Raw genomic sequence first — 23,226 nt, 5'->3', positions numbered from 1 at the left:
CCCCTGCTGGCGTTGGGTGGGCCCTAATTCCGTTTGCCCGGTGTCCTTATAAAAAAGAGGAAATTTGGACAGAGAGATAGAGCATGGGTGGATGGAAGAGGGGAGACTGGACGGTAGCTGAGCGGGAGGAGGCAGGGAAGGATCTTCCCCACAGGCTCCAGAGGGAGCAGGGCCCTGCCCGCACCTTGATTCTAAGAGCTGCCCAGCCCCAACCTGTGGACCACACTACCCACGCCCCCCCACCCTGGCCCCCGCATGAGTGAGGGTGGGGTGGGGACAAGGGCCTCAGAACATCGGGAGGTGCTGGGTGCCTGAGCCCTGTCTGGGGCTCCTGGGGTCAAGGGTGAGGGGAGAGCCCCCAGAGGAGCTGACACCTGCGACCCTCTGGGCGGGCCTGTGACACTTGACTTTTCCATCCTCATTGCACCCCCGTCCGCATTCATGTTTTCTCTGTCCTCCATGCTTTCATGACCCAAAAAGAATTTTTTTTTTTTTTTTTACTTTTTCCGTGTTTTTTTTTTTAAAGTAATTACAGAGCAGGTAGTCGTTGACGCAAACCTCCCTTCAGTATCAAAAGAGTCTGTGGGCCAGGTGAGGGCTGGGGGTGAAGGGGGCAGGGCAGGGTGTCTGGAGGCTCTGACCGCGCGCGTCTGTCTCTTCAGTTTCGAGGGCATAGGGGCGGGAGCGGGGACAGGCGTCAAACTGCAAAAAATGAACCGTAAAAGGAAGGTCGTTGGGGATGAGGGGAAAGGACACCCCCCAAAAAGCTCCGCTCTCCCCCGGAAGGCGGAGGGCCGGGATGGGTCGGTCGAGAGCTCGAGGAGGAAAAGCGGAGGGTTCCAGCCACTTCTCCGGAATCCCGCAGCCCCTCCCTTCGCCTGGGTTGGGAGGGTGCGGCCAGAACCGCTGGGGGCCCGGTTCCCGGAGCCCCGCCCTGTCCTCGCGCGGGGGTGAGCCACCTGGGGTCCGAACGCGGGCGGGGCTGCGACCCCTCCTTCCCCGACCTTCCCTGCGAGGTCCGGGCGCCAGCGCGGGGGGGCCGGGGCTGCGGGGAGGGTCCTGGTGTGGCCCGAGCCCCGGGGCGGCCCCTCCCACCCCCCCGCCTGGCGGCTTCAGATCTGCGTCTCTTGCACGTTCTCCTTGGAGCCACTCTTGAAGAGCAGAGGTTCGTGGATGGAGTTGAGCCCTGGGGGGCCCTTGCCCCCGCAGCCCCCGCCGCTGGGGTTGCCGCTGTAGTGCGCCTTGAAGGCGGCCGCCACGTAGTGGTGGTGGTTGAGGTGGTCTCGCTCCAGGGCGGGCAGGGCCAGGTGGCTGTCCCCGCCGACGCCCCCACCGCCGGCCACGGCGGCGGCGGCGGCCACGGACACGGCCGAGGCGGCAGGCAGCTCGTCCTCCACGTTGATGATCTCCACGGTGCGCGTGGGCCCGTGGTGCTTGTGGAGCTGGTGCTGCTTGCGCAGCTTGTAGAAGGCCACGAGCATCACGGCGGCCATGAACGTGATGGCCACAAAGCAGCCGATGATAATCTTGGTGGTCTTCATGACGTCGTCCAGGTCCTTGAGGGCGTTCTCCGTCACGTCCGTGATGGGCACCGTGAACGCCTTCTCCGTGGGCCGCGAGGAGCGCGGGGCTGGCGCCGTGGTGGATGACGAGGCAGGGCCGGCAGCGTCCCCGGGCCGGCCCCCGCCCCAGACACCGTCCGTCGTGGGCCCCGGCGGCTCCTTCTCCGTCCCCCGCGGCTGCAGGGTCTCCTCTCCCGGCTGCGTCTCCAGGGTCTCCACGGTCACGGTGGTGAAGTAGGTGTAGCCGCCGCTGCCACCCCCGCCGCCGCCGCCGCCCGGGCCGCCCGGGCCGACCCCACCGCCAGCACCGCCGGCCGCCACGGGGTCCACAGCCGAGACGTTGAGCGTGGCGGAGGCGGTGGTGTTGCCGGCCGAGTTCGTCACCATGCACGTGTACTGGCCCGTGTCCTGCACGGTGACGTTGGTGAAGTTGAGCGTGCCGTCGTGCAGGACGGAGATGCGCACGCGGTAGGAGCCGTGGGTCATGAGGGTGCCGTTGGGCGTCAGCCAGTTGACGGAGGTCATGGAGGTGCCTGTGCGGCACTTGAGCTCGGCTGCCATGCCCTCGGTGACGTTCAGGTCCGTGGGCGGCTCCACGATGACCGGCGCGTAGCAGGTGAAGTGCGACTGGTCCAGCTCGCCGATATAGCGGCCTTTGAGGCCGGCGGGTGCGTGGCAGCGGGCGCAGCACGTCGTGTTGCTGGGCACCGTCTCCTTGAGCCACCAGCTCAGCCAGAGTACGTCGCAGTTGCAGTGCCAGGGGTTATGGTTGAGGTGGACGCGCTCCAGGCGGTGCAGGGGCGTGAAGAGGTCGTGGGGCAGCGACATCAGGTTGTTGTGGGACAGGTTGAGCTCCTCCAGCGACTTGAGGTCGTCGAAGGCGTTGCGCTCGATAGTGGCCACCTGGGCGTGCATGAGCCACAGCTTGCGCAGGCTGGTGAGGCCCTGGAAGGAGCCCGGGCGGATCAGGTCCAGCCGGTTACCCGACAGCTCCAGCTCCTCCAGGCGCACCAGGGCCGTCAGGTTGGGGATGTCCTTGAGGTTGCACATGCCCAGGTTGAGGTAGCGCAGGTTGACCAGGCCCTCAAAGGCCGCCTCCGAGATGTACTCCAGCCGCTTGAGTTCGCCCAGGTCCAGGCGCCGCAGGGACGGCACACGGTTGAAGGCGTAGGAAGGGATGCTCTCGATGGGGTTGTTGCGCAGCCAGAGCTCCCGCAGCTTGGACAGGTACTCGAAGGCCTGCGTGGGCACCGTCGTGAGCCGGTTGTCAAACAGCTCCAGCGTGTTGAGGCTGGGCAGCCCGTTGAAGGCGCCCACCTCGATCTTGCGCACCAGGTTCTTGCTCAGCTGCAGGATCTCCAGGTGCCTCAGGTGCTTGAACGTGTCGGTGCGGATCACCTGCGGTGGGGGAGAGGCGACACCCTCAGCGCGGCCCCTGCCGCGGCTAATCACGTCGGAGTCCCTTGCGCCCAGCACACCACGCCCCCCCCGCCCCCACGCAAGTGCAGAGCCGAGCCCCCCCACCCCGGGGCCTGTAACCCCGAAGACTACCTTGGGAAACCCTTTGTTTCTCCCCGAGGCAGATGCAACACACTTAACGCACGTGATGCACCCCTGGGCGTGCCTCTTCTCGCGTGTTTCCCCCGCGGGAGAGGAGGGCCGTAGTCCTTCTCCGGTTTGCGGAGGGCGCTCACAGACCCTGTGTTCACTGCGGCATTACCAGACGCGACCCGAAGGTCTGTCCACCGCTCAGGGACCCACACTGTGTGAGCGCTCCGGGGAACACTGTGGCAGCCGAGGAGGAAGCAACTGTCCCTACACATGGCCGCTCTCAGCAGCGGGCGTCCTGTCGAGCTAGAGAAGCCTGACACGAAGGCGCACCAGCGGTAGGGTCGTGTCCGTCCCGCGTCTGACCTGTGCTAAGCGGTCATCTTTGAGTGTGGCGGGGTCAGGGGTGGAGGCCAGGCTGGCAAGGGGCATGAGGGAACCTTCTGGGGTGATGGAAAGGTTTTCAGCTGGGGTGGTGGCTGTCTGGATGAGTAAGACTGCCAAAGCTCCCAAACTGTACGGAAAACAGGGGCATTTTGCTATATGTAAATTACACCTCAGGAAAAAAAGATTAAAAACACTCACACCAACAGCTAACAGGCACTGAGCCCCTCTTTGGCACCAGACACCATTCTAAATGCCTTATCGGCAACAGCCCATTTAATCCACCAAACTGCCCTATGAGGTAGGTACTTACTCAATACTTGGGACTATGAAATCCATAAAGCTCCAAAAACCAGAAGATTTTCCCTAACTTTGGCACCAAATGCCATACGGTGGTACAGCCTGATCAGAACTCACGTGAAGCTAATTTAGAGCTTTTTATTGAGCCCACTCATGTGACTGTTAAAACACTTTACTCTAAATAGTCCCACACTTGCTAAGAGGTAGAGGTTGGGGGGGGGCATAAAATATGTGCTGGATGTTAGGGCCTCACCTTTTACCAGCAGATGTCAGAACATCTGGCCTCAAGGATTTCACAGGAGGGATTATGAATTATCTGCATCTTAGCGGGAGGCAGAGAGAGGTGCAGTGACTTGCCCAAGGTCACACAGAAAGAGATGACAGACTTGCTATCCGGCTGAGGTCATCTGAGGGGAATGACCATAGTCTGTGGGGACTCCAGAGACCCCGCTCTTAACCCCTGAGCTTGGCTGCAGCCTCTCCAGGTAGGGCCCGAGGGGCCGCAGGAGGGTCGGTGCTGGGATGGGCATGGGAGGCAGAATCTTACCAGATTCTTAGTAGTCCCAGTGCAGGGCGCACTGAGGTGTGACCGACCATGAATGTGTGACCATTCAGATGGCTTTTCTGAAGGCTACTTAATGCCCTGGGGAGTGCTTGCGTTATAATATTGGGGGGGGGGATAGAAAACTCCAGAGTATACACTATGTGGATTTTATTTTCTTTAAAGTTTGAATTTTTACATAATCCCTACACCTAGTGTGGGGCTCGAACTCACAACCTTGAGATCAAGAGTTGCCCGCTCCACTGACTGAGCCAGCCAGGTGCCTGTGACTTTGTAGGATTTTAAAAAGAAGCTGAGGAATTAGCTGTACTCATATACGCACCAAGAAAAGACCATAAGTACGTACTCCAGGCTCTTCTTGGCAGTGAAGTCCAGCTGTCAGGGATTATGGGCAATTTTTATTTACTTCTTTCTTTTTTTTTTTTTTTAAGATTTTATTTATTTATTTGACAGAGATCACAAGTAGGCAGAGAGGCAGGCAGAAAGAGAGGGGGAAGCAGGCTCCCCACTGAGCAGAGAGCCTGATGTGGGGCTCGATCCCAGGACCCTGAGATCATGACCTGAGCTGAAGGCAGAGGCTTAACCCACTGAGCAACCCCTATTTACTTATTTCTTTAATGAACCCAAATTACTTTTATCCTAAGTAGAAAAGCATTTTTAAAAGCTTTTTTAGGGGCGACAGGGTGGTTCAGTGGCTAAGCATCTGACTCTTGATCTTAGCTCAGGTTTTGATCTCAGGGTCGTGAATTCAAGTCCTGTGTTGGGCTCCATGCTGGGCATGGAGCCTACTTAAAAAAAGACAAGTAAAAATTTATTTTTTAAAAACACTAGCTGAGAGGCACCCAGCTTAAGGAACAATAATATTCCTGACACTGTCATAATCACAGACTAACAACAGCCACCTTACGTCAGGGCTATTCAGCAGAAATACAATGTGAACTACATATTACTTTTATATTTCCTAGAAGCCACATTAAAAAAAAGAAAACCAAAACAGGTGAAATCAATTTTAATAATATATTTAACCCAATATATCTAGAATATTATGATTTCAACGTGTAATCAAGATGAGAACTATGAAGGAACTATTTTATCCTCTTTTTGCAGTCTTTGCACACGTGGTTTACGGCCTGTGCGCTCAGTGGCCCTGTGTGGCCAGTGTGGCCACTGTGTTAGGACGAGAAGGTTACCAGGTGCTTCCTTGCGTCTTGGAGGCTTGTGAATGCAGCTGCATTTTATCCTCCAGCAGCTTTTTTTTTTTTTTTTAAGATTTTATTTATTTATTTGACAGAGATCACAAGTGGGCTGAGAGGCTGGCAGAGAGAGAGGAAGGGAAGCAGGCTCCCTGCTGAGCAGAGACCCTGGGACTATGACCTGAGCTGAAGGCAGAGGCTTTAACCCACTGAGCCACCCAGGCGCCCCTCCAGCAGCTTTTTGAACTAGGAACTTTGCCTGTTTCCAAAAGGCAAGAATGGAGGCCCACAGAGGTAGCCAGTGGCTGGGACATCAGATGCGCCGTGAAGACAGAGCCCAGTTTTTGTCCCGTTCCCCTCTCTCCTGGATATGGGGCCTGCTGGCTGGACTCTCTGGGCCTCCCATCCAGGGCTGGCTGTGAAAGGAGAATGAGAGCCACTTTGGAGGCCACAGTGTGATCACTAGAGAGTGTGCGCGCGGTGGGGGGGGGGGGGGGCTCTTGTTGTTGATGTTCCGTAACTTGTGTGCCATTGGGATCAGAGCCTGAGGAGGGTGGCTCTTGGGGCAGAAAACCCCTTACTGCTCCATCTAACTGAAAATCAGAGACGTGAGCCTGACACGCTGGGGCCCAGCAGTCCCCCACCACCCCTCTGTTCGCTGACTCAGTGTCCCATCCCTTCCTCTTCATCCCATGGCCCAGCCCCACTCAGCCTCCTCCTCTCCCCGCTGGACATCCGGCCCCAGACTCCTGTTTACGCCCACACCCCCGGTCCCTCCAGGAACCCCATTATTCCCAGTGCAGGTTTCTCCCACTCCATACTGATGCAGACCAGGAATGACTCCGACAGTGCCATCCCATAATAAGACCCATCAGGCTCTCTGCTCAGTGGGGAGCCTGCTTCCTCCTCTCTCTCTACCTGCTTCTCTGCCTACTTGTGATCTCTGTCAAATAAATAAAATCTTTTAAAAAAGTAGTATATACTAATTTCAGGAAAAAGTCTTGAGAGGAAAAGAAAAATGAGCCTCTACTTATATTAACTTATGTTAACAATTTGGTATACATCCTTCTAATCTTTTCTTCCTGCATATAATGCAGGGATATATCTCTTTTTCACCTTTTTTATATTTCACAAAATTTTGGTGATGTGATATTTGCTCCTTGGCCCTGAATTTCCCTTAGTAGTAGTATTACACTGTAGGGGCGATTGGCTGGCTCAGTCAGTAGAGTGTCTGACTCTTTGATCTTGGGGTCATGAGTTCGAGCCCCGTTTGGGGAGTAGAGATTACTTAAATAAAAATGAAACTTAAAAAAATAGTATTACAGGGCGCCTGGGTGGCTCAGTGGGTTAAGCCGCTGCCTTCGGCTCAGGTCATGATCTCGGGATCCTGGGATCGAGTCCCTGCTTCCCTTCCTCTCTCTCTCTGCCTGCCTCTCCGTCTACTTGTGATTTCTCTCTGTCAAATAAATAAATAAAATCTTTAAAAAAAATAGTATTACAATGTATTTTCCCATTTCATGATACATGCTTCAAAAACAAATTTCATGGCTATCTAGAATTATTTTCCAGGGTGATACCTCCTTTGGGACATTGAGATGGAATTGCCAGGGTCAATTACTTATTTTCCTTAATATGCTTCTGCCTTCTCTAATTTCCTGCAGTGGCTAACTTTTAAAGTGGGACTAAACCCCAGTAAATGCTATCAGATAAAGGAATCTGGTATAAAGCTCTCTGGTGGCACCTGCAGGATCTGGGATGGAGGTGGGGGGATTCAGGGGGAGGAGCAGAACACGCTGGCCGGATGGCCTCGAGGAGGGCTGGCCTGGGGTCTCTCCAGGCAACAGGGTGTGTACCCAAGACTGGGGCCACAGCCCCAGGACCCTGAGAGGCCCTGGGACCTGGCTCCTGTGGTCCTGTGGATGGCTGCAGCCTCGGTTCCCTCCTAGGAGGAGCACGGGGGAGACCGGGCTAATCCCATGAGGTGATATCTGACAGTAGCAACAAAACGCTTCCCTGATCAAATGCATCTGGAGCCGCACATTTCCTCCTGGAGGCGCCACTGCTGTGAGCTGAAAGTCCGAGAAGTCCTATGGGGAAGGACGGTTTGACTTTGCTCCACTCTGGGTTTCCCAAACATCACAAGCACAGAACCCTCCTCGTAGGGTGCCTTTTATCATCGCCCTGGGAAACACTGGCAAGGCACAAAGCAGGCCCTCACTCGCTGGCAGGCTCTATTAAAATAATAGTAAGGACAACTGCGGCAGCAGGAGGATCCCATCATCACTAATCACCAGGGGGAGAATGCGGTGGGCTCTTAAAAGGTTAGACTTGAGAGTTTGGACCTAGAAATCCAGAACAAAAGGGCTGCTGGTTCAGGGGCCAGAGACAACTCGCCCTCACCTAGTCTCCATGACACTTAGCTCTGGGGCCTTCCCAGTTCCCAGGGAACCCATTTGCAAGCTGAGCAGGAAAGCACTGTGTGCCAGTCTGCTCCTCCCCCCTTCCAGGGTCCCTGTTCACGGTGCAGCCCCCCAGCCCAGTTTCCTGGTGGAAGGCAGGCCTGCAGCCCTCCTTGGCTCCCCAGTGCTCTCAGAGGAAATTCAGCCCTGCTTGGCTGACTTCTGCTCGCCTCTCCCCTCCCCTCTGCACAGCCCCCTGCCCTTGGCAACCCTCACTCTGGTGACATTTCAGTCAATAACCACTCCTAGAACTATCTTTGCTTATGCTGCTCTCTTCTCAGGATGTCCTTCCCTTTTTGTCTGCCTGGAAAATTCCTGCTCATTCCCTTGGAGCCAACCCAAATGTCCCTTATTCATTCATTCATCCACTGCTTTTTATTGCATGGGGATAAGGCAGTTCTGAAGGTGCAAATGTGTGGGGGGGGGCACTCATGAAAGGGCATCATGATGTCGACCTTACAGTTGTCCCTGAGACTCAAGGGAATGGCTGACATTTGCTCAGCACAGGACTTGGCACTGCAGGTGTTCACTGAGACGAGGTGACAAATGCCAGGCTCTGGGCTGGGCATTCGTTTGTCACCTCAGCTGTCCCCCACCAGCCCTGCAAGGCAGACTATTGTCAAGCTTACTTTTCAGAGAGGGAAGCGGCTCAGTGAAGTCACACAATGAGGATGCCGCAGACTTGGGGTGTGTACCTGGAGGCCGAGGCTCAGTGAGGTCCAGTGACTCAGTAGGGAATCCCACCGTGCCCACTGGGAAGTACACAGCTGGGATTCCAGCCCACATCTTCCTGGTCCTCTGGATGGAGAGACCACAACTACCATATGTCCGTATGTCCTTAAGGTGCTTGCTGGCAGAGGCTATTCCTGCTCTGTGAGCTTTGTCTCAGAAGTGATGGGAAGGGCATGTGTGAAGGGAGATGAGGGGCATTTCCAAGGGGGGTGGGGTCCCTCCAATCACTTTACTAATGTACTTGAGAGCTAAGCAGGACGGGGGTGTTGCTGCAAAGGGAAGCCTGGTTTTATTGAAGATGTGCTGTTGGGTTGCTTTAAATAGTGAGGGCTTTTATTTTTACCAGGATTCCAGTCAGTTCTCCCTCCTCTGCAGGATGCCTGGGGAACAGCCTAGTGGGGAGTTGCTGGGTCTGGGTTTGAATTCTGACTTCGCTGCTGACCAGCTGTGTGACCTGTGGCGAGTGTCCTAATATCTCTGAGCCCACTTTCCTCACAGATACTGCAGGATCACCGTGAGATTTGGACAAGCATGCAGAAATATATATATTTAAAAATTTTGATTCAGCTCATAGTGATCATGACCATTTGTCCAAGTCTGGGCATCCAGTTTCTTCCTCAGCATCTTTCTTCTACATTGGCTAACATGTCATTCAGACACCACCACATCCTTGCTCAGTCCTCCCATGGCTCCCTATCACTCTCAGCCTGGGGTCAAAGGCCCTGTAGGACTGACTGTCCCAGTGCCTCTCCTCTGCTCCAGCCATAGGGAGATGTGTGAGTTCCACACGCTTGCTGTGCTGTGCCCAACATCTCTGCCTTTGCATAGGCTATGCCCTCTGCCTGGGATGCCATCCTCATCCTTGTTCTCTGAGAAATTTCAGTTGCCTTCCCCCAGTAAGCCCCCTGTGTTTCCCTGATCACTAATGTGTCATGCACATTCTCTTACCATACTGGCTTAATGCATCTTTCTCCTTGGCTAGGCTTTGAGTCTTTATGAGTGGACACCATCTGGATGGTTTCCACATTCCCTGTCCCCTAGTTCCTGGCCACCTTCGGCCAAGTGTGTTGAGTGGATGGGCCAGAATGGACAAGGGTCTGATTTGGAGAGCACCCCAGTTGTGTTAGTTGATGTGCGCCTGCACACCTTTTGGCCTGGGTGACAATGCCAAAGTGTTGAAACCCTCAGTGATAGAACTGGTTCCAACTAACTGTTTGTTTTTGTTTTTGTTTTTTTTGTTAACATTTGCCATCTTAATTGTTTTCATCCATACTGACCTGCTGTCTTAGGTGTGTCTTTTGGATTTCGTTTTTAATATAGTCTTAAAAATCTCTGTCTTTTAACTGGAAGTTTAGTCCACTTACATTTATTATAATTACAAGTATGTTGGGAATTATTCTGTTATTTTGTGCTTTTTCTTTGCCTGACTTTTTGCAGCCTATTCTTTCTCTTCCCTGTCATCTTTTTCATTGATTTCCTTATTCCATTTCCCTTATCTACTATTTTATAATTTTTAATAAAAGATTTTATTTGAGAGTGAGCAAGTGAGAGAGAGCACAAGCAGGGGGAATGGCAGGCAGAGGGAGAAGCAGATTCCATGCTGAGCCCAAGGTAGGGCTCCTGGGATCATGACCTGAGCCAATGCAGACAGTTAACTGACTAAGGCACCCAGGCACCCCTCTAGTTTAGAATTTATGCATTTTCCCTTTCTCTTCTTTTAGTGGTCACCCTTAAAATTTAACATGCATACCTGAAGACCACTGTTGGCCAGTTCCTCTCCTCTCCTCCCAAACAGTACAAGGCTGATCCATCCCTACTCTGAAATAGTGTCATCCTGGGCAGGTTCCCAATGAGGCAGAAGGGCAAAGCCATTACTTGATAGTGACTGTTGTGTACCAGACCCTGTACTAAATGCTCCAAGGTGGTGATCTTAGTTCTTGTGGAAATCCTGTCACGTGGGGGTTGTTGGCCACATGTCTCTGTCTCCCCTCATATTTGATAGTTTACTGCAGAGAGGAAAAGTTAATCTGCCTTCAGTCTCATAGCTCTGAAGTAGTAGAACCAAGACTTGAAGTCTGCTTCTCCTCAGTCTGAATAAATATGAAGTCTCTGTCGTGTCCACCCACCCTGAGCCAAGAGGGCTGGGCTCTCTGTTGTTTTTGATGTATTCTTTGAGCTGTGGTGCCTGTTCATGATTCAGCCATTACCCATGTGTTGATTTGCTCATTTGACAGATATTCTTTGAGTGTCTGCTATGTGTCAAGTATCTTGCTGGGCTCTGGGGATCCAGCTGTGGACAAGAAAGACACAGCCCTGACTTCCCAGAGCCTGACCTCAAGTGGGGAGGACACTAAACATAACAATTATGCAAATGATCATTTGAGTGGCCATGGTGTAAACAGCTCACAGGTGCTGCCCTGCCTGCAGAGGGAGAGGCAGGTGTGGGCCGCTCCAGGGCACAGTTTGACATCCCCCCAACCCCAGCAGATAATCTTAAACCCGGGCACTCTTGTGACCACTGGCCCAGAGGAGGATGGACGCAGTGGGGACTGGTTCTTGGAGAGGGCAATTCCCCTGGTCCTCCCGGCCTGATGCTGGGCCTGGAAGGACACTGATGTTCTGTGATGTTGCAGAGGAGGTAGTCCTGGGGTCTCGCTTCTGACAGGCACCTAATAGCCAAGTACCCATAGCCCCTCACTCCTTCAGCTGAGTCCTCCTCCACATGGGCCTGACTCTGTGCTTAGTGACAAGGGTATGGATGCCAGTTAGGCAAGGGAGGGTGATCCATTGACAACCACTCCCAACCCTGAGGGGGAGCCTTTCCTCTCCTGTCATCCTGGAAGTTGGCCTGTTCTTTAGGGGACTTTCCGCTTCAGCTATGGTAGGTAAACATAACTAACACTGAAAAGCCCCACTGCATTCTGTTGGGGTTTTTAAGAAAATAAACCATCAAGAAATCCTTTATGAAAAACTTAACTGTGGTAGGAAATGATTAAGTGAATTGTTCACCTTAACGCTATGAAGATAGTTTTTCTACATTTTGAATGTATGAACTGATAACAAAGTTTAGTAGCTAACTGTCTTTTCTTGTGAGTGTTAGTTCTTTGCATGCACAATTTAAAAAACATTGTAGTTTTTCTGTACCAAGTGCTTTTGTGATGACTTCTTGTAGTTCCTCCTTCCCTGCGGCAGGGGCCTTGTGCCTCTCTTTTCAATTGGGATCCCCTTGAGGGAATCTGGCAAGCTTGGGTGCTCCTGCACTGAGCCATGTGGGCCTAGACTCAGCCTCTTGGGACCTCAGTGTCCTCCTCCATAACATGGGCACAGGGGTCCTGAGGACTAGGTGAGAACAAGCCTGCATCACAGTAACCCAGCACAGCCCAGGGGTACGGTGGCCATTTAGAACACAGCATCTCCTCCTTTAGTGAAATCCATAATTGTTTCTGTCAACCTTATACCTTTGCTGCCCCAAAATAAGTTCTAAACCTGCTAGAAGTTTCCAGGTCATGCTGGCATTGAGCTCTACTGGCAGGTGCCCAGAGGCTCTGTGCTCCACCTTCCAGGAACCATGCTGGGTGAGGGTGGCTGGAGCCAACCTCTCCAGCCCCCACAGGATGGCCTTCCACTGCTGCACAAGCGGTGGGTGGGGAAGGGCTCTGGCCAGAGCTCAGCGGCCCCCACTATCAACCCAAGAGGAGAGAGCCCGAACTGCTTTCTTCCTTAGTACCCCGGGCAGACTTAGACTTGTTTTATGCCTGCCCCAGCCCTGCCGACCCTTTTTGTTGGCACACCGCTGGAGTCCTGATGGCTGACCATTTACTACCTCTACGACTAGGGGTCAAGTTTAGGCCTGCTCCCCCATCTGTGCAATGGGGATTATAAAATCTACTTCCTAGGATTGGTGAGAGGATGAAATGCCTTTTTACACATTAGGAGCTTAGTGCCTGAGAGCTCCTGTCACTTTCCTTCTCCTCCTCCTCCTCCTCCACACTTGGGCTCATGCTCTCCCCTCCTGGAACACCATCCCAGCCTCTGCACCTGCTCAGGGCACTAGTCACCCAAGGCTCTCTTAAAAAAAAAAAAAAGAAAAAGCCTTCTTGCTAAGGCCTCCTAGACGTCCTTGTCCCGTGCGTGCCTCTTCCTCTCAGATGCCGGCCCCATTCACACAAGAGTATGTCCACTCACCCCGGCCTATTCCCCTCTCCCCTGCCCTCCCGTCATCTCCCATTCATCCAGTAGGAGGCCTCCTGGGCCAAGCCCTGCCCTGTTGGTGGAGTCTGGCCTGTTCCCCACCTCTGCATCCCTACCCCCAGCCCGGACAGTCATGTGAGCCTGGGTGCAGATAATGCCTGGGGAGGGGAGGTAAAACCTATATCAGGAGCTAAGTGCACCCCAGCTTTGCCTAAGGCAGTGAGTGGGGGGGTTAAGAGAAGGCTGGGGGGTGGTCAAACACCTCTTTCCCAGGGAGGCTCCCTGCCTCTGCCCGCCCCCACTCTTTGCTCAGCTCCCACCTCCATCAGGAGCACATAGCACAGGTCCCCTTCACTGCACCTACAGCAGAGCCTGGCACACAGTAGTTGCTCAATAAAGGAATGAGGGACATGAACAAGGGGCCGCAGACTGACAAGCCAGGGCCAGGCAGACACAGGAGGGGCAGACCATGCAGGGAGAGGGACTCATGGTCTCAGGGTAGCTTCCAGCATGGAGCCTGCTTCCGTGTGGGGGAGGAGATTCCCTTCATGGTGTCATAGTTCTGAGGATTACACTAAATATCTGGAACCCACGAGGAAGGGAACTTGGCTGTGGCCCTTCAAGGTCAAGGTCTGTTTCCCTCCAGGCTGGAAGGGCAGGGCTGGGCAGTGTCTGGGCCCCGCAGAGGGCAGCCCCGAGTGTGGTGTGGCTGGGACAGGGACAGGCCAGCCTGGGAAGGGTCTTTGCGGCAAAGGGAGCATGGGCCAGTTTAGAGTCCAAGGATAATGCAGTGACCCTGACTGCGGACGGGAGGCCTGGAAGAAGCTGGGGTGTGTCCTGATGTACAAGGATAAGGCCAGAGCCGGGGCTGGCTGTGTGGACAGAGCCAGGACTCTAATACTCTGTTGTGATTGTATCACCAAGGATACAGAGAGTCCAGATCACTGTGAATTAAGCAACGTCTGGAATAGTGTGAAAAAGTCCAGCTCTCCAGCTAGACTGCCTGGGCTAAGTCCCAGTTCCTCTCCGAACTGTGGTCTCCGGCACAATGGCCTTCCTCTCCTACACCACAGTCCCCCCAGCCTATGAAATGGTGTAAGAACAGGACTTACAGGGCTGTTGTGGATGGAGCCTGGAGCATGGCTGGGGGCCACACACACACACCCCTCTTTCCCCCCACCTCCACCCCCACCAGGCGAGAGGCGGGCTCAGAGAAGTGATGTAATTAATGGAGGCAGAGACATGGCTCTTCTGTCTCTCAGGCCTCAGCTACTCAGCTAAAACATGGGGACCCCCACCTGTCCCTCTCCTGGAAGGCCACACGGCTCTGCAAGATGGCAAGACTTTCTCTGATTTGTTAAATTTCATGGTTGCGTTTTGTGCCAGTGGTGACTTGACAAGTGTGCACACGTGTGATTAGTACATTCGGGGTGCCATGGGGACCAGGGGGCCTTGATCTGACTGGGAGTTCAGGGAAGGCACCTCTGAGGTTGAGACATTTCCCTGAGTCAGGAAAGACCAACGCGACCGTGACAAAGGTGTCACCATCAACACTTGCTAGAGCTGCTCAGCAGCAGACCACTTGCCAGGGGCCCCTGTTCGGTCCTCCTAAGTAAATATATATACGCTGCCTCGTGTGACGCTGCACCCTCATGTGACCAGCATCTCCTACTAGGACACAGTGGCACTCAGTACATGCTTGTCTAAAGAGCAAAGGCACTGAATTTCTCAGCAGCTCTGTTATTATCCCCATTTCCCTGATGATGAAACTGAAACCGAGACGGGTTCGATAATGTGCCCTAGGAAGAAGAGTGGGAGAGCATTCCAGAAAGAGGGAACACCAAGCATAAAGGCCTGAGCTGAGTGGGAGGGGCAGGGGGCCAGCAGGGCCGAGTCCTAAAGGGTTCTGTCTTGGGCAGGCTCAGTTGGGGAAGGTGACAGGTGGGACACCTGGGGGACTGAGCTCTGCTGGCGTTGGACTTCAGCAGCTGTGTGGCTCGCTGACAGTGCCAGGGATGTGCGGTCCGCCCAAGCCCAAGGCACTCAAGGAGTTCCCCTGTGCCTGTGCTGGCTCTAAATCTAGAGTCAGGCTGAGGGGGAACCCCACACCAGAAACCAGCCAAATGCCCATCACTAGGAAATGGAAGAGAGCCTGGTAACTTCATCAGACAGAATATCATCCAATGATAAAGGGGTAAGAGAGGAAGCACCATGGCTATGGGGTAGGACAAGGAGGAGCCCCAGCAGCCGTGGGGAGCAAACAGAAGCCAGACAAGCAAGAGTGTAGACACAGGATTCTGTGCGTGAGGCTCAGAAGTGAGAAGTCAGGGGAGGGGCTGTCTGACTTGACTTCCGTGAAATGGGGGAAGTAATCCTATCCTCATGCAAATGCAGAGGTCCCTGCTGGAAAAGCACTCTCAACCCACACCCCCAGGGTCAGTGCTCAGGTTTCTCTTCCCTTTTCTGGGGGCTGGTGAGCAAATCCATCTTCAGCTTGTACAGTCTTCTGTCCGTATTATTTTTAGGTATAACTTTTCCTTGATTACAAAAAGTACTCAGTGCCCTCACTAAAGAAAATTTAGATACTAAAAGGAACGAGAAGAAACGCAGCATCCATCAGAACAGTGGTGCGAAGAGAAAGGCAGTCTGAGCAGTTCTGAGTGGTCCTTGCGTTTTATTTTTGCTTTCCGTGCAGTGTTTAAAACACATGGGACATCCTACTTGAATCTTTTGAAAGCTCAGGATCCTAATCTAAGCATTTCCCTGTGTCATTGGATATTCTTCGAAACTGTTTTGAATAGCCGCAGGAGATGACCAAGAACTGAGCTGCTACCCTCTCGCTATCCTTCGACCTCACTCTCGGAAGCCCCTCTGAGCCCCTCTTTCGGGTGGGTTGGTTGGTTTCTTGAGACAGAGGCACCCTTCCTTGTCAAGTGCTGTCACACGCTGCCCGCATGACCTCATGGTGGACCCCTGAGGGACCCCAGGCAGCTCCTTGAACGCTCCATGGCTCTGAGTACTGTGTTAGGTTAAGTACGTGCATGACCTCTGTGTATGCCAGAGATGCTATCATGCAGCTCCCAAAGGGGTATTGAGGAAGAATTTGGGGTGGCAACTCCATGCCTCTTGGGTGTCTGTCCTGACTTGGGAGGTGGAAGACAGGAAGTGAGGGGGCACCCATCAAGGAGAATTCTGTGGCAGTTAAAGCAACAGAGTACACACACACACACACACACACCCCGATGTGGATGGCTCTTAAAAACCCAGGCTGGGTGAAAACATGAGACAAAGAAAGCCATCTATAATGCAGCTTCATTTACATAAATTAAAAATACATGCACACAAAGCAACAATAAGCATTTTGCAAGAACACACACAAGCAGAAAGATCCACAGTAAACACATTAGGACGGTTGGCTCTGGGGAGGAGGGGAACAGAGCAGGGACAAGGATACAAAGCAGTGGAGGAGGAAAGAGAAGGCATGAGGCCTCTGTGCCCAGAGAGGACCTCAGCCTCATGGAGGAGCGCTGTCCCATTTCAGAAACAGTTAAAGGGCCCATGGAAGACTGCAAATAGTTAAAAATTATTTCGCTCCTTAGGGGCAGTAGAAAAGCCACAGCCACCACGTGTTGTCCCTGTCCTGTCTCAGAACAGTGTTTGAACCCTCCCCGAGAGTGGATGCCACTATTCTAGAGAGGCCAGCGGGTCTTGCAGGCACCACAGAGAACCCCCACTTCCGTGCGTGCATGTGCGTGCGCGCGCGCGCGCACACACACACACACACACTGCTAAGTTCCCAAGCCAGGAGCTCAGGAGCCAGCCTTCCTTCCATAGACACAGGTCTGCTGAGCACCTCCTGTGCACCAGGCTCTGTTCCCGGGCTGGGCATACGGGAGGGAATGCAGTGTAGCCCCTACCCTCACGGGACTAACCATTGATGTGGAGCCAGATGTCAAGCAAGTGACCATGGACAGGACAGGGTGGGCTCTTTGATCCCCAGAACTCTGGCCATTTCTATGGGGCTTTGGTGTCAGGCTCTGTATATGTGTGCATGTAAGTGTATGTGTGTGTGCATGCACACACTCCCACGCAGGTGTGGAGAAGTACCAGCCACTGTGGGGAGGACAGCACTCAGGAGCAGGACACACAGGACTTCTGGGGCAGCGCCTCTGTGATATTCCCTTTGACCCTGAGATTCTACTTCTAGGAATTTATTCCAAGGGCAGATTCCAGAAAGTTCCAAGAACACGCACTGGGGGATGTTGACCACAGTGCTGTTTCTTTTCTTTTCTTCTTTCTTTCTTTCTTTCTTTTAAAGATTTTATTTATTTAACAGACAGATCACAAGTAGACAGAGAGACAGGAGGAAGCAGTCTCCCTGCTGAGCAGAGGGCCTGATGTGGGGCTCAATCTCAGGACCTTGGGATCATGACTTGAGCCGAAGGCAGAGGCTCAACCCACTGAGCCACCCAGGCGCCCCCACAGTGCTGTTTCTATCACTTCAAACGCTGGAAAGAAGGGACAGGTGCAGTAATGGGAAGGCCATGCACTGGGATCCCATGCAGCCATTAGCACTGACGTTTTAGACGATGTCAGTGTCAGGGAGAAAGCTGCTCTTGTTACCCACTCAGGGTCTAAAGTCAGCTGCAAACCACTATCAAATGGTGTGATTTCATTTCTTTCTCCAAAAGTGGAAAGAAAAAAAAAAGCCAGGAATCTGTTGGCCAGGGCTGCCCACCGGGCACACACCGGGAGCATGCGCAGAGAGAATCTGAGCGGAAGGACACTAGGTGCTAATGCGAATTACCTGTTTGTAGAATTCCGCTTGGCTTTTGTCCCTGTGTTTTTACTTAGGTGTATTTTCTAGTTTTTCTAAATTAATTTGCATTCATTCTGTAATAAATAATTTAAAAATCCATTGACATGGGCACAGGAAAGAGCCAGGAAGGCTTTAAAGCAAAATATAAACAGTAGCTATTTATATCTAGGTGGTGGGATTAGGGGGTGATTTTTTTTTTTCATTTTTTTATTTGGATAATTAAAAAGTTATTTCCTTAAGTTCCTCTGATGGTTCCCTTGGCAGGCTCATTCCCGTCCCCCACCAGCAAGGTGTCCCCGAGGGGAGGCCCGTTCCACTGAATGTTCACAAGTGTCCATTCTTGGGGACAGGATACTCTCCTCCCTGGGGGAGCAGGCAGTTTGGGGGCATATGACGCATGCCTACAGCAGAACTATGCTTGACTTACAAATAAGTTCACCCACGTGGACATTCTGACAAGGATGTGGATCGAAAGTCTGGAAGCCAGAGGCCTGGGAGATGGGTGACAGACACACACACAAACAGGCCCAAGCAAAAGGACCAGCTCAGACCTAAAACCTGGGAGTCATCCTTTCTTCCCTCTTCCCACACCCACTCTGCTGGAAAATCCTGTTGTCTCCACCTTCAAAACAGACCCAGAATCTGCCCACTTCTCACCACCTCCACCGCAACCAGCCTGGTCCCAGCCAAGCTCCAGGCATTTCTCTCCCAAATTCTGCACCAGCAAGAAAACAGCAGATCCAGGATTCAAACCCAGGGCCCCTGGCACTTGATCCATGTGACTTACAGGCCTCCTGCACCTCAGCCGAAGAGACCCAAGTCAGCAGCCCACCTCCTCTGCTCAGAGTTTCCCCTGGCTCCCGTCTCATTCAAAGAGTGCAAGTCCTCACCATAAGCATGAGGTCCTGTAGGATCTGGCACTTTGGCCTCACCTACCATCCTCGCCCTGTTTCACTCTGTTGCAGCCACACCAGCCTTGTCGCTGTTCCTCTCACACACCAGGCAGCCTCCCACCCCAAGGCCTTTGCACTTGCAGGCCTCTCTGCCTGGAAGGCCCTTCTATAAGGCTCCACCTTCAACTCTTGCTCAAGTGTCACCTTCTCCATGAGGCCACCCTGACCTCATATCTTTAAAGCTGCAGCCAACCACCCTTCCTCCTGCACCCACCACCCCTGTCCTGTGTGTCTTTCCTTTTCCCACAGCCGTCAGCATCCTGAACACACACCATTTACTTCCTTGTCATGTCCGTGTCTGGGGCTGTTCAGGCCTGGTTGTCCTAGACTACTGCCCCCACCCAGAAGACTGTATTTAACAAATACAGGCATCAAGGGCAAGGGCACAGATGGCTGGAGGGAGAGTCTGTAGGCTCAGATTGGAAGGCAACGAAGGGAGGCTTGCCTCTGGGACCCAAGGGCCAAATAGGCATATTCAGGCAGAGTGGTGAGCTGAGTGACTTCCAGCCCCAGGAGGACAACTGGTGTCAACTCCAGGGCTGGGCTGACAGGCCATGCCCAGCGGCACTGGGCTTGGCCATCACAACAGAGAGCTTGGACCTCATTCTGGAGTCCAGGAGCCTGCAGAGGGTTTTAGGCTGAGGCCAGGACCCCTTGGTGGCCACTGTGGGACTGGACTGGGCACCAGGGTAGGAGCGGGTGGGAGTGGGGGAGGGCATCTCAGGTTGCTAGGACGAGTCTGTGGGTGGAGCCTCATGCAGGGCCCCTGTGGGTGCTCAGCGAACGTTTGCTGCCCTGAATCATTCACTGAGCTCTCCAAAGAGAAAAGCACAGCAGAGCACAGTTCTGCTGAAGGGATGCTGCGGTGGCCTTGGGCTGCTGGGGAGAACTCAGCACACAGAGGTACTTCTGATGCGCTAGCATCTCCTCTTCCGGAAACGTGCCATCCCATTTGTTCCCTGTTTCTTCCCTTCTGCAAGGTGAGCTGCCCAGAGCAGGAAAGGGCCCTGCGCATCCCGCTCCCGGACAAAAACAGGGCCTGGCCCCGAGCTGGTGCTGGCACCCGTGTTGATGTCACATGAACAAATGAAAGACGGAAACAGAGTCCAGAGAACAAGGGCATGGATGGGGAGAACGAAGCAAGGGTGTCGACCCCCTGCAGGTGTCAGGGGCAGGTTGGCTGAGACTAGAGCTTGGGAATGCAGAGTGGACTGGAAGCACACCAGGAGGACAGGGACGCTGCCATGGAGGTGGGCCTGGAGCCAGAGGCCACCATCATGCAGGAGCAGGGCTGGGACTACAGGAAGAGACCCCTACTGTTTCTGGACCTCAACCCTGTCCTCACTGGTGCTAGCCCCATGGCCATGTAGGACAGCCTTCTTGATGCAGGCAGCCCCTTTGGTACCATGCCCCTAAAAGACCCCTCTCTTCTGCAGAGAGGAGCCCTGACCCCAGACTCTCCGGGACAGTGAGATGGGGGCACCAACCCCTTTCCCTCCCAGGGACAGACCAGGGTGTGCCACGGGAGAAGGGAATGTTAGCTTCCAGGCCAGATCTGGACATCACACAGGAGCCCTCTTCTCTCTTGGCTTTATGGGCCGGGGTTGGGGCAGACTTGCATGTGGGGTACTGACCACAGGTCTTTAAGACAGTTGTTCTCAGATAGGGCAAGCCCCCCTCCCTGAATATCTGGCCACATCTGGAGCTATCTGGGGAAGTGGCGGGGGGATGGGGTGGCTGCTGGCATCTAGTAGCCAGGGGTGCAGCTCAGCATCTTAGAGCACACAGCTCGGCCCCCACAGCCGGAGCCCACCGGGCCCCAGATGCCAGTAGAGTAGAGGAGAGACCCTGCTTTAAAACACACGGCTCTGCCCTCCAAGCATCATTTATAGCCCACCTTAGTCACGGTCACAGTGAATCAGATGGCAGGTGCCCCATCGGAGCACCAGCCATGTGCCGACATGGGACTAGGCACATGGGAGGCTTAGATCTCTGAATGTCACACTCTCTGGGAAGCAGGCACATGAGCTCCACACTGCACTGTACACTTCGCCAGGTGCCAGAAGATTCTAAGTCCTTGACCAGTATAAAACCCATCAGCCCTCACCCAGCCCCTTGGGGCAGGGGCTCCATCATCCCCATTTTTCAGATGAAGAAACTGAGGCGCAGGGTCATGCCCTCAGGATCCCAGGGCCACATGGTGGGTGGAGAAGTGTGGACAGCACAGAGGCCTCGTGCAAAGGTCGCTCTCTACACTCATGACTCCAGGGCCGGGCCAAGGGCTTGCCTGTCCTACACTGTGGGAGGCAGACAGGTCGTCCAACCCCTGAGCCCCAATACCCTGGCACAAAGACAGGGAACCTCGCATGAGAAAACCCAGTATGCAAATAAGATCTCCTAAGTGCCAAGGGGACACCCAGAAGGCTCTGCCAGCTCCAGCAGGAGGAGCCGGCCACACCTGTGCCTCCCCTGGCAGCCCCACCCCCCCGCAACCTCCACCAGCTGCTCTCTCAGCTCACCTGGATGCCATTCTCCTGCAGGTTCAGGTACCGCGTGTTGACAGGGATGCTGGCCGGGACCTCAGCCAGCTCTCTCCGTGTGCAGATCACCCGGCTGGCCTGGTTGCTGCAGGAGCAGGCCGCGGGGCAGGAGGTGGCCGGTGGGGAGCCCCCTCCGGCCGCCAATGTCATGGCCACGCCGCCCCCGCCGGCCCCCAGGGGTGGGGAGAAGAGCCAGAGGAAGAGCAGGGCCCCATGGGGCCAGGACATCCTACCGGGCAGCAGTGGGAGGCACGGGGAGCTGCGGGCACACGCCATCCTCAATGTTCATGCTCCGCGTGGGCGCCGGGGGGCTGTGGGGGCGAGAGAAAGGGAAGAGGATCAGTGAGGGACAGGAACCCCATGTGGCCTGCCTACTTCCCAACCCCCACAGTGGCTCTCTGCTGCTGTTGCCACCATCCCTGCTCCACTCAGGACTTGAAGGGAGTTTGACCCACCTGCTGAGGGCCGCAGAGATGAAGACTAGTCCTGCCCTCCCTGCACTGTCTCAAGTCATTCCTGACCAGAAGATTATACCCATTTCACAGAACTGACAACCAAGGCAGGGGTGGGGTGGGGAGAGAAAGTCTGCCCAAGACACTTGGCCAGTAATGAACTCAGTCCAATTCAAACTTAGTTCTCTGCATGGTTTCAGAAAGGTAGATAAAGAGGTAGAGATGGAGGGAGAGTAAGAGAGAGAAACAGATGAAGGGAGAGAGAGAGGGTGACATGCCATGTCCAGAAGTCTATGGGCGGGGCGGGGAGGGTGTCCAGAGTCTGGTTTCCCTCACAGGCTCCATCCATGTGTTCTCACTGCCTGCAGGACCTCCTGTCCCTTCATCCTACTCCTGTCCAGGAGTGTTTGCCAAGAGACAAGTTTCCCAGCACAAAACACCCTCTGCACAGGGCCCAGCCGCAGGCTGCTTGTCAGACTCCTGTCACATTGGTCCGGGGCCGTGGGCCTCGCAGCAACCACAGAGTTGAGTTAGACTCAAAGGAGGAACTCAAAGAAGGTGAGGTGCCAGACAAGGCAACTGTGGAGGTGAAGTGTGGGCAGGAGAGGCTGGGAGGCAGTATGGGGTGGGGGTGGGGGTTGGGAGAGAGGGAGCAGACTGGAGAAGACAAAGGGGGAGGAGGTGGCCAAGGGGGTCTTGGGAAGGCCGCACCCCCATCTGCCCCCCACCCCCATTGGCCCAGAGGTTGCAGGTGCTCAAGGCAAGGCAGCAGGTGGCCTCCCAGGTGGGGAAGTCAGTGGTGGGATTGGGGGCAGGGCGGCTCTGGTTGCAGAGTGGGGGGTGCAGCCAGGACCAGACAGAAGGGGATGGGCTGATCATAACAACAATAGCAAGAACTACAACAATAATAGCTTCAGCGTTCCAGGGAGCCCTTTCTACAGCCCAGACTCTGCACACATGGTGTTCTCATTTAAGCTTCACAGAAACCAGAGGAGGAAGCTGTTAGGACGCCTAATGGACAGATGAGGACACTGAGGTGCTAGGAGGGGGAGTAGCTTGTCCCAGCCCAGAGCTGGCCAGTGGGTGGCAGAGGGGGACTGTGGCCCTGGGTTCACCCTCCCCTCCACGCAGCGTCTTAAGTACACACACAAGTGCACCCATATCAGCAGGCTCGGCTCCAGCACAGACCCGAGTTCCCCATGGGTGAGGGGCAGAGGGAAGCAGTCTGCCCAAACATGCACATCCTCAGACGGACTCTCAGACCCGCGGACACGGGGCCACCCCCCCCCCCCCAGCTCAGTGCATGTGTACGCACGCGCACACGCACACACATTCACTTCCTCCTTCTGCAGTTTTCAAGATCATTTTAACTCAGATAAAAATGCATGTGCGTAGTCTGTGTGCCTGAATGCATGTATGAGAGCCCGAGACAGAGAGACCGAGAGACAGAGAGGGGTAAGGGGTTGGTTTGAGTCTGTATCCTGGACTCATTTTTCCACCTGGGGGCCTGGGAGCTGTGTGTGCCTCTGTC

General features: G+C 54.3%; 1 protein-coding gene across 3 annotated transcripts in view; it reads right to left on the bottom strand.

The window, feature by feature from the left end:
- Window positions 1-479: 479 nt before the first annotated feature.
- LRRC4B (leucine rich repeat containing 4B) overlaps window positions 480-23,226 on the bottom strand; it is a 49,692-nt gene continuing 26,945 nt past the window's right edge. For all 3 annotated transcript variants that reach the window (XM_045077391.1, XM_045077390.1, XM_045077389.1), the window contains 2 exons: window positions 21,223-21,554; window positions 480-2,960 (listed from right to left, as the gene is read on the bottom strand). In XM_045077391.1, coding sequence (XP_044933326.1) covers window positions 1,113-2,960; window positions 21,223-21,519 — 2,145 coding nt within the window. In that variant the 5' untranslated portion in view covers window positions 21,520-21,554 and the 3' untranslated portion in view covers window positions 480-1,112. The remainder of the gene's footprint in view (window positions 2,961-21,222; window positions 21,555-23,226) is intronic.

This window comes from Mustela putorius, unplaced genomic scaffold (genome assembly GCF_011764305.1).
Source record: "Mustela putorius furo isolate JIRA1106 unplaced genomic scaffold, ASM1176430v1.1 tig00000196_pilon_pilon_pilon, whole genome shotgun sequence".
Classification (NCBI taxonomy): Eukaryota; Metazoa; Chordata; class Mammalia; order Carnivora; family Mustelidae; genus Mustela; species Mustela putorius.
Note: the sequence above shows the minus strand (reverse complement) of the source record. Positions and strands in the feature narration are given on the sequence as shown.